We start from the raw sequence: 11,972 nt of genomic DNA, 5'->3' as shown, positions 1-11,972 counted from the left end.
ATCTCAAGGGGCCATGAGGGAGGTTTTGTCTGATGGAGAAATTTCAGATTCAGGAAAAATTTCTCATCAAGATGAACCTGATGTTGTGACATTTAAATTTAAATTAGAACATCTCCGCGCACTGCTTAAGGAGGTGTTATCTACTCTGGATGATTGTGACAATTTGGTCATTCCAGAGAAATTATGTAAGATGGACAAGTTCCTAGAGGTTCCGGTGCCCCCCGACGCTTTTCCTATACCCAAGCGGGTGGCGGACATAGTAAATAAAGAGTGGGAAAGGCCCGGCATACCTTTTGTTCCCCCCCCTATATTTAAGAAATTATTTCCTATAGTCGACCCCAGAAAGGACTTATGGCAGACAGTCCCCAAGGTCGAGGGGGCGGTTTCTACTCTAAACAAACGCACTACTATTCCTATCGAAGATAGTTGTGCTTTCAAAGATCCTATGGATAAGAAATTAGAGGGTTTGCTTAAAAAGATTTTTGTACAGCAAGGTTACCTTCTACAACCAATTTCATGCATTGTTCCTGTCACTACGGCAGCGTGTTTCTGGTTCGAGGAACTAGAAAAATCGCTCAGTAAAGAATCTTCGTATGAGGAGGTTATGGACAGAGTTCAAGCACTTAAATTGGCTAACTCTTTTGTTTTAGATGCCGCTTTGCAATTAGCTAGATTAGCGGCGAAAAATGCAGGGTTTGCTGTCGTGGCGCGCAGAGTGCTTTGGCTAAAGTCTTGGTCAGCGGATGTGTCTTCCAAGACAAAATTGCTTAACATTCCTTTCAAGGGTAAAACATTATTTGGACCTGATTTGAAAGAGATTATTTCAGACATCACTGGGGGAAAGGGCCACGCCCTCCCACAGGATAGGTCTTTTAAGGCTAATAATAAGCCTAATTTTCGTCCCTTTCGCAGAAACGGACCAGTCTCTAATTCTGTATCCTCTAAGCAAGAGGGTAATACTTCACAACCCAAACCAGCCTGGAAACCAATGCAAGGCTGGAACAAGGGTAAGCAGGCCAAGAAGCCTACCACTGCTACCAAAACAGCATGAAGGGATAGCCCCCGATCCGGGACCGGATCTAGTGGGGGGCAGACTTTCTCTCTTTGCTCAGGCTTGGGCAAGAGATGTTCAGGATCCTTGGGCGCTAGAAATAGTTTCTCAAGGTTATCTCCTGGAATTCAAGGAACTACCCCCAAGGGGAAGGTTCCACAGGTCTCAATTATCTTCAAACCAAATAAAGAGACAGGCATTCTTACATTGTGTAGAAGACCTGTTAAAGATGGGAGTGATACATCCAGTTCCAATAAGAGAACAAGGAATGGGATTTTATTCCAATCTGTTCATAGTTCCCAAAAAAGAGGGAACATTCAGACCAATTTTGGATCTAAAGATCCTAAACAAATTTCTCAGGGTACCATCGTTCAAAATGGAAACTATTCGAACGATCCTACCTACTATCCAGGAAAATCAATTTATGACTACCGTGGATTTAAAGGATGCGTACCTACATATTCCTATCCACAAGGAAGATCATCAGTTCCTAAGGTTCGCTTTTCTGGACAAGCATTACCAGTTTGTGGCACTTCCATTTGGATTAGCCACTGCTCCAAGGATTTTCACAAAGGTACTAGGGTCCCTTCTAGCGGTTCTAAGACCAAGGGGCATTGCAGTAGTACCTTACTTGGACGACATCCTGATTCAAGCGTCGTCCCTGTCAAAAGCAAAGGCTCATACGGACATCGTCCTAGCCTTTCTCAGATCTCACGGATGGAAGGTGAACAAAGAAAAAAGTTCTCTGTCCCCGTCAACAAGAGTTCCCTTCTTGGGAACAATAATAGATTCCTTAGAAATGAGGATTTTTCTGACAGAGGTCAGAAAATCAAAACTTCTAAGCTCTTGTCAAGTACTTCATTCTGTTCCTCGTCCTTCCATAGCGCAGTGCATGGAAGTAATAGGATTGATGGTTGCAACAATGGACATAGTTCCTTTTGCACAAATTCATCTAAGACCATTACAACTGTGCATGCTCAGACAGTGGAATGGGGATTATACAGACTTGTCTCCGACAATTCAAGTAGATCAAAAGACCAGAGATTCACTCCGTTGGTGGCTGACCCTGGACAATCTGTCACAGGGAATGAGCTTCCGCAGACCAGAGTGGGTCATTGTCACGACCGACGCCAGCCTAGTGGGCTGGGGCGCGGTCTGGGAATCCCTGAAAGCTCAGGGTCTATGGTCTCGGGAAGAGTCTCTTCTCCCGATAAACATTCTGGAACTGAGAGCGATATTCAATGCTCTCAGAGCTTGGCCTCAACTAGCAAAGGCCAAATTCATAAGGTTTCAGTCAGACAACATGACGACCGTTGCATATATCAATCATCAGGGGGGAACAAGGACTTCCCTGGCGATGAAAGAAGTGACCAAGATAATTCAATGGGCGGAGGATCACTCCTGCCACTTGTCTGCGATCCACATCCCAGGAGTGGAAAATTGGGAAGCGGATTTTCTGAGTCGTCAGACATTCCATCCGGGGGAGTGGGAACTCCATCCGGAAATCTTTGCCCAAATAACTCAATTATGGGGCATTCCAGACATCGATCTGATGGCGTCTCGTCAGAACTTCAAGGTTCCTTGCTACGGGTCCAGATCCAGGGATCCCAAGGCGACCCTAGTAGATGCACTAGTAGCACCTTGGACCTTCAACCTAGCTTATGTATTCCCACCGTTTCCTCTCATCCCCAGGCTGGTAGCCAGGATCAATCAGGAGAGGGCCTCGGTGATCTTGATAGCTCCTGCGTGGCCACGCAGGACTTGGTATGCAGACCTGGTCAATATGTCATCGGCTCCACCATGGAAGCTACCTTTGAGACAGGACCTTCTTGTTCAGGGTCCATTCGAACATCCGAATCTGGTTTCCCTCCAACTGACGGCTTGGAGATTGAACGCTTGATTTTATCAAAGCGTGGGTTTTCAGATTCTGTAATAGATACTCTGATTCAGGCTAGAAAGCCTGTAACTAGAAAAATTTACCATAAAATATGGAAAAAATATATCTGTTGGTGTGAATCTAAAGGATTCCCATGGAACAAGATAAAAATTCCTAAGATTCTATCCTTTCTACAAGAAGGTTTGGAGAAAGGATTATCTGCAAGTTCTCTGAAGGGACAGATCTCTGCTTTATCTGTTTTACTTCACAAAAGACTGGCAGCTGTGCCAGATGTTCAAGCATTTGTTCAGGCTCTGGTTAGGATCAAGCCTGTTTACAGACCTTTGACTCCTCCCTGGAGTCTAAATCTAGTTCTTTCAGTTCTTCAAGGGGTTCCGTTTGAACCCTTACATTCCGTAGATATTACGTTATTATCTTGGAAAGTTTTGTTTTTGGTTGCAATTTCTTCTGCTAGAAGAGTTTCAGAGTTATCTGCTCTGCAGTGTTCTCCGCCCTATCTGGTGTTCCATGCAGATAAGGTGGTTTTGCGTACTAAGCCTGGTTTTCTTCCGAAAGTTGTTTCCAACAAAAATATTAACCAGGAGATAGTTGTACCTTCTTTGTGTCCGAATCCAGTTTCAAAGAAGGAACGTTTGTTACACAATTTGGACGTAGTCCGTGCTCTAAAATTCTATTTAGAGGCTACTAAAGATTTCAGACAAACATCTTCCTTGTTTGTTGTTTATTCTGGTAAAAGGAGAGGTCAAAAAGCGACTTCTACCTCTCTTTCCTTTTGGCTTAAAAGCATTATCCGATTGGCTTATGAGACTGCCGGACGGCAGCCTCCTGAAAGAATCACAGCTCACTCCACTAGGGCTGTGGCTTCCACATGGGCCTTCAAGAACGAGGCTTCTGTTGACCAGATATGTAAGGCAGCGACTTGGTCTTCACTGCACACTTTTGCCAAATTTTACAAATTTGATACTTTTGCTTCTTCGGAGGCTATTTTTGGGAGAAAGGTTTTGCAAGCCGTGGTGCCTTCCATTTAGGTGACCTGATTTGCTCCCTCCCTTCATCCGTGTCCTAAAGCTTTGGTATTGGTTCCCACAAGTAAGGATGACGCCGTGGACCGGACACACCAATGTTGGAGAAAACAGAATTTATGCTTACCTGATAAATTACTTTCTCCAACGGTGTGTCCGGTCCACGGCCCGCCCTGGTTTTTTAATCAGGTCTGATGAATTATTTTCTCTAACTACAGTCACCACGGTATCATATGGTTTCTCCTATATATATTTCCTCCTGTCCGTCGGTCGAATGACTGGGGTGGGCGGAGCCTAGGAGAGATCATGTGACCAGCTTTGCTGGGACTCTTTGCCATTTCCTGTTAAGGAAGAGAATATCCCACAAGTAAGGATGACGCCGTGGACCGGACACACCGTTGGAGAAAGTAATTTATCAGGTAAGCATAAATTCTGTTTTTTTCAGTTTTGTGACTGCTATTGAAAAGCATTGAGAAGCAGTGCATTGATTAAAATAGCCAGTAGGTGAAGCTGTCCGCTTGTGTTGCAGCAAAAATATGCAAGCCAAGCAAGCTAAAATTAATTAGTTAAACCAGACCTGAGCTATCAAGCAGATTTCAAAGGAACAAGATCTTCCTGTCTATAAATCAGTCGTCCAGATTGTAGCAGTGAAGGGGTTAATTATGCAGAAAAATACAAGTAAAGTCTGTGTTGTGTGATTATTTTATTAGATTTATAATGCTGTTTAGCAAATGTTTTTGTTCATTTAACTTAGTTTAATTATATATTCTGTGTTGTGTGATTATTTTGTTAGGTTTATAATGCTGTTTAGCATTTAAAGTCTTCATTTCAAAGCTTTAAAAATAATGTATTAGGTGTTACTTATGACAATTTTGAGAGGGGCCTGGAACCTAACTCCCTCACTTCCCATTGACTTACATTATAAACTGGGTTTCAATTTAAACCGGTTTCGATTTACAACCATTCCTTCTGGAACCTAACCCCGGCATAAACTGAGGGCTACCTGTAGATATACACATACATACAAATGATATATATATCTATACCTATATTTAATCATGTTTATATATATATTGTACCAAAATACCATCATATATATATATATAGAAATATTTATTTGTGAATAAATAGAACATATTATTGTACGTGAAGAACATTGGAATGTGAAATATTCATATTTTCATCGATTAGCTCACATGATAACATGTGATCGGGTTTGCAAGTGAGTTGGGTGTTTTTTCCTCACTTTTTTTGCTCCATTGATTTTTATGGGGGAATACTTGAACACGCACACAATATTCTAAGCTCGGCTTTTTGTGCTCGTCGGGTTAGCATGCAAGCGAAAACTGTTTACTTTCAACTCATAATAATCGCAACTTGAAGAGCGCAAAAAGCTTACTTCTAGCGCAGTTAACGCTTCAGTGGGAGCACTTGTAATCTAGCCCAATATTTTAGCAAACAACAATCATTTAATTCTATGTCTTTCAGAAAATAACAGAAACACAGATTTTCATGGCAGATAAGAACCAGAGGGCACATTAAGTTTTAGATACAGTCCAGATCTATGCTTCTGTGGGTTTGTGTAATAATAATTAAGGCATTATTGTTATTTGTAGCAAAAGTTTTGACACCTGTCTCACCTTCCATTTGTAAACAGACACAATATAACCTACAAATTTATACATTATGAAAAAACAAACAAAAATAGAACTCTAATATATGTTCTATAATCAGATTATACACTGATAATGTGCGTAAATCAGAGGCCTGTCATACATATGCTATTTTTAAATATAGTCAGACAAGATCAGACATGATAGATAGACATATAGATTATAGATAGATAGACAGATGATAGATAGACATATAGATTACAGATAGATATATAGAGACATATAAATTACAGATAGATAGAGACATATAGATTATAGATAGATAGATAGACAGATAGATATATAGACAGATAGATATATATATAGATTATAGATAGATATAGATTATAGATAGATAAATGATAGATTATAGATAGATAGAGATAGATAGATAGAGATAGACAGATATATATATATATATATATATATATAGATTATAGATAGATATAGATTATAGATAGATATAGATTATAGATAGATATAGATAGATAGACAGATAGATGATAGATATGATAGATAGATAGATAGATAGATAGATAGATAGATAGATAGGATACATCAGAAATGTCAAACTAAACTGTGGCACACTTTTATGAACAATAATATTAATTTATAGGTAGTATAATTACCAAAGCAAAATATACAGTCTTTTCTATTTTTTTATTTATTGACAAAAATAAATAATATATTAGAATCAAAATATTATATTTTATCCAGCAGATATTTTTAAAAAAATACACTAAATTAAATGGGAACATTGTTAACAGTTGTGCAACAATGTTGTAAAATACACTCTCACCATTTGGGATCTGTTCTTTGGACATCCATTGATATCTTCAATCTTCTCATTTGCTGGGAATAAAAAGAAATAAAGATCCAGTAATGTAAACTTGTATGGATTAATATTTCATACACTTGCTGCTGGCTCAGACTCACTGCCCAGTATGCTTACTGTCTAATTACAAGTAAATGTGTGAAACTGAGAGCTGCCCAGAGAGCCGGGGAGGGGGGGGGGGGATTTTCTCAGGGGTTGGCCCACCCTAGACAGCTGTAGAAAGGTCATTTTGGGAAGGGAGACAACTGTTCATACCTCCCTTTTTTTAAACTTATAGAAACTTCTAACAAGCAATCCATCAAATAAGGCAGCAAACCTGTGCTATTGTGCCGAAGGACAGCTAACTTGTAAAAGAATGTAAATGCTAAAGTATGTGTCAAAGGAAAAAATGAAGAAAATAATGAAGATATCTTTAGGACTAAAGGGGACTTGTAATCAACTTTTTTTTTAATTTAAAAACATATTTTATTGTTTGTTTTTTAAAAATAAAAATTCCTGTTCTGAATAATTTGAATGTTTCTTGCTACACTTGCAGAGATGAGCCCCTCTTCACCAGTAGAGCAGGGGCAGGTGTCCTTATCAGCCAATGATGATCAGCTTAAAGGGACATAATACTCATATGCTAAATCACTTGAAACTGATGCAGTATAACTGTAAAAAGCTGACAGGAAAATATCACCGGAGCATCTCTATGTAAAAAAGGAAGATATTTTACCTCACAATCTCCTCAGCTCAGCAGAGTAAGTTCTGTGTAAAAAGTTATACTCAGCTGCTCCCAGCTGCAGGTAAAAAAAAAAAAAAATGAAGAAATGAACAGCAGCCAATCAGCATCAGCAGTGCTGAGGTCATGAACTCTTACTGTGATCTCATGAGATTTGACTTAACTCTCATGAGATTTCATTGTAAATTTCCCTAATCGGAATAGGGAAATAATATGAGAGTGCACGAGGCTCATCCTTTCAGCTGTCCCAGGACAGACATATTAATATGCTGCTTAGAAGTCCTTTACAATGGGATGTGGCTACTGAGGAACTTTTGAGGTAAAATATCTTTCTTTTTTACATAGAGATGTTCAGGAGATATTTTCTAGTCAGCTTTTTACAGCTATGCTGCATCACTTTCAAGTGTTTAAACATTTTGGTATTATGGCCCTTTAATAAAGGACCAGTAAATAAAGTAGAATTGTGTAATCAAAAAGTGCATAATAAAAAGACAATGAAATTGCACTTACTCTAAATGTTAAATGAGCAGTAGATTTTTTGCTAAAAAAAATCAAATTTTCCTTTAATTTGCTAGTCCCGTGTATCATGTGACAGTCATCAGCCAATCACAGACTCATATGTATACAATGAGAGCTCTTTCACATGCTCAGTAGGTGCTGGTGCCTCATGAGGTGTGCGTATAAAAATACTTTGTGCAATTTCAGAATGGAAGTAAATTGGAAAGTCTTAAAACTGCTGCTCTATCTGAAACATGTCCCTTTAAAAGGAATATTGTAGTGGAAACACTACATGCTCTTTGTTACAGCAGGTGTCAATCACATATAAATCCTAATGTTCATAAACTCGTCTAAGAACTCACACAACATCTTTGTTTATTTTTAGCAATATATTGCAGTGTAGGTGTCAGTGTGTCAGATAGAGAACAAAGCAAGATAAACAGTGCTCAAGCTAAAATGGGACCTCACAGTACTTATAAGAACCTCTTAGATAATCTCACAAGAGCAGAGAGCTTTAGATCATTGGGCCCATAGAGTTCTCTAGCCATTAGTCCAACAATAATATAAACAAATAATATTGAATATATTAGGTTTAATTTGATATATAAAAATGATGACTTTTCAATATGGAAGCCTAACTGGAAAATAAATAGATAAAAAGAGCTATTGAAAGAAAATAGACTATAGCGTGCACTACAGAAATCTACACTGAGGTACATCGGCACTCGCACAGCATAACAGCAGCTCATTTTAAAGAGCAGTGGATCATCTCTCAGCCGAGCAACACTCTGCCAGAAACTGAGGGAACCAAGTATTATCTATCATCTGATAAAGAAGGGACATTATCCTGATTACGCCACAGTTTGGAAAAGTTACAGTGAAAAGGCAGTAAGTGTTACTTTATAAACATCATACATAAGCATATAATCCTCCCTGATAAACATCCTAAAATTGAAGTTTCCTACAGCCTATTTGCATAGCTTTGTTATTAATATAAAAGGCCCAGAACTCATTGTACTCTATACAGCAAGTGAAAGGCCTAGAACTAACAGAACTCCACGTGGGTGCTCTATCTGATATATATGCATAAGTAACTGAATGCAAGCCTCACCGGAGACATAAATGTGAGGGTGATAATCAACAAATAGGGGATTCCTTGAACTGAGGTTATTATTAGTGAGAGTGAACATTTATAACATCTAAAAGTCTGACTGACCTGAAGGGGCAACTACTGAGGCAACTTTAGGATAAACCTGGCAGACAAACTACACACCTCTCAGTGGTCTTGTGACATTAGAACCAGGATCCCCTATATATCAGAACCTAAAATGCGATATTATATTTCTGCAATGCAAGTAGGAGAAATAATATGTTAGTGCTGAAGTAATAATGGTCAACCTGGAATAACTGCTAACAGTGATATAAGGATAAAATCATCAGCAATGCTACTATAAAGATAATGTACTGATATTGTGCCCCCTCATTACTTTACTTCATTTAAGCAGTCTGAATTATACAGCCTTAGAATTGTGTGAGAAATAACGGACATAGTCTCTTGATAAGGCGCTAGCAGCTACAATCAAGATGAAAAGCAGAAATCAATCTGTAAAAGAATGTCTTTCTAAATCTCAATCGAAACTAAAAACACTAGAGAAATCTACGGGCTCACCTAAACATAATACCACGAGTGAAACCTCAGAGGAGGAGAATGGACAACAAGGTGACATCCCAAATAATGAGTTATTGACTCAAATAAAATCCTTTTTTCATGAGGAGTTACAAACAGCCCTGCATGATCTTAAGCAAGATATCAGAGAGATTGGAGGCAGGACAACAGAGATTGAAAACAGATTAGAAGATATTTCGGAAGAAATTCCACAAATCCAACATACATTACTAGATCACTCCATCTACATAAAAAAGCTTGAAGATCAGGTTGAGGATCTGGAGAATAGATCTAGACGGTCTAACCTTCGCATTAGAAATCTACCGGAGGACTATAAAAATTTACAGGATGATAATATATTTTCCACCAACTCATCCCAGACACAGAGCCCACAATGTTAATTTTGGACAGAGTGCATAGGGCTCTAACCAAGCCCACTCAATCCAAAACAAGAGACATTATTGTTAAGCTACACTATTTCCACATCAAGGAACTAATTATCCAAGCAGCCAGACAGGCTCGCACCATCACATATGAGGGCCACAATATTCAGATATTCACTGATCTATCGCCAATAACACTGAGGAGGCGCAGGGAGTTAAGACCAGTGGTCACAGCTCTTATAAAAGAAAATATCAGATACCGCTGGAACTTCCCATTCAAAATTGATCTTCACTCATAATAACATCTCCTATTCTTGCTCTAAATTGGAAGAAGGACTGATGCTCCTAACTAAATTGGAGATCCAAGTCACTGAAGAAGAGCCACAGACCATTCATAAAGCAGCAAGAAAGCCGATGCAGAGAGTTTGGACGACAGTAAGCAAGAGTGGCAAACCCAAAAAAGTGAAAACCTCCTCAAATAAGGAACATGAAGACATCGACCCTCCAGTGGAGTCCCTTACAGTACCTTGATTCATCCCTAATTAGCTTTTGGAACCCATTTTATTGCAAGATGGGAAGGAGGGCAGGAGGACTTGCCCTATAGATCACAGGGAGGATGCTAGAGGCAGACTATAAGATTGATGGTACCTGAACTTTCTTATTCGCAGTTATGAAGAGGACTGTATGCGGCACTATTACTTGAGAGTCCGGGTGTCAGGATTTTACCATTCTGTACCTTTAACTACTAATTATCATACTGCTATTTAAGGCTCCACCTACTGTTGAACGTTGCTTGGTAATTTGTTCAGTCACCCACTGTTCCTGAACACTTCGCACCCAGCTATTCCCTCCTGTCTAAGTTGGGATTTCCTGCTACTGATGTTAGTTCCTGTTACTCAAGTCTTGTGGTTTTGCAGCTCCACAACTTTGTTCCTGTCTCTCTCGCTGCTTGCTTCCTGCTTACTCGCATGCTGGTCCGTTGGCGTGTGACGTCACTAGGTGAAACCGCAGCCGCCACACACTCTCACTGAATCTCGGCACACGCTGTGTGCATTTCTTCTCCGGTAACTCCGCTTCTGCTCCACTCTGAGGATACTATTTGGGAAGTCGGTTTGTATGTATTATCATCAGGATTACCGGTCTGTATTACCAATTTACAAATAAGGATATCTTGCCTTTCATGTCATTTGCTACTGCTTGCCTCAAATAATCAAGTAATCAAGTTTACCTGCCATACTAAGCTATTAACCAGTTTATCTCATGCACTTGCTGTTACATGAACTATTCCGCTTGTGATTCACTATATTGACTTGCACAGTGACTTTTGCCGTATCTATCATTTGCCTAAATAGCACTGCTCCATTTGCATTAACCTCTGATGAACTTTATGTGCTTAAACTGACTTTAACCCAACAACTACTCTCAAACTGCATATCTCTTATCTGGTTGTAAATAACCAACGAAGCTACCCTGCACAACTCTATCTAAAGTGTGTGTGTGTGCCTGTGCAAGTTATGTAAATATTTTATATGTGTGTGATGCGAGTCTACAACTAATTTGGATGTGAATAAGCTTCTCCCTAAACTTTGGATTCTGAGTTATCCTACATTACCATACTATATTACTGTTTAGCTCATATCCAACTCCTTTTGGTATACCATCTTCACTCTGTATCCTACAGTAGTGACCCTCAGATCTATGAGCATAACAGGGTTCACACAAGTTAGATCTTAGTGAACCCGAGGTAAGGTGTGAGACTGAGTGGTCCTGCATGAACAAGGGTACTAGTTCATACTTAAACATTACATATTACCAAGCCTATAAAGATAACTAGTACTTTGTTTAATGGATATAACAGAGCTTTACAATAGGGTTGGCTCCCTAGCTCAAAGTATGGATCACATGATACAGGGACTAAGGGAGATACAATTGGAGAACCAAAACATCAGAAAATTTATAAATGAGCAGCTTGCCAGTAAACCTCCTGTAGCTGAAAATTCAGCTGAACCTTTAATTAGCCCTCCTGAAAAATTCTCTGGGGAGAGAGCTTTTTTCAGGGATTTTAAGAACTCTTGTACACTGATGTTTACTCTGAAACCTAAATCATATCCAACAGATAGGGTCAGGGTATTAACTGTTATCTCATTCTTACGTGGTGAGGCCAGGTCTTGGGCTAATACCTATTATGAAAAGGATGATCCCATCTTAAATTCTCTCGATGCATTTTTTTCTGCCATGTCTCTGCTT

General features: G+C 39.3%; 1 protein-coding gene across 1 annotated transcript in view; it reads right to left on the bottom strand.

The window, feature by feature from the left end:
* The window catches only part of LOC128636275 (neuron navigator 2-like), a 474,377-nt gene that overhangs the window by 327,309 nt on the left and 135,096 nt on the right, over positions 1 to 11,972 (bottom strand). The window contains 1 exon segment of the mRNA XM_053689311.1: positions 6,422 to 6,474. Coding sequence (XP_053545286.1) covers positions 6,422 to 6,474 — 53 coding nt within the window.

Source organism: Bombina bombina, chromosome 7 (genome assembly GCF_027579735.1).
Source record: "Bombina bombina isolate aBomBom1 chromosome 7, aBomBom1.pri, whole genome shotgun sequence".
In the NCBI taxonomy this organism is placed as follows: Eukaryota; Metazoa; Chordata; class Amphibia; order Anura; family Bombinatoridae; genus Bombina; species Bombina bombina.
Note: the sequence above shows the minus strand (reverse complement) of the source record. Positions and strands in the feature narration are given on the sequence as shown.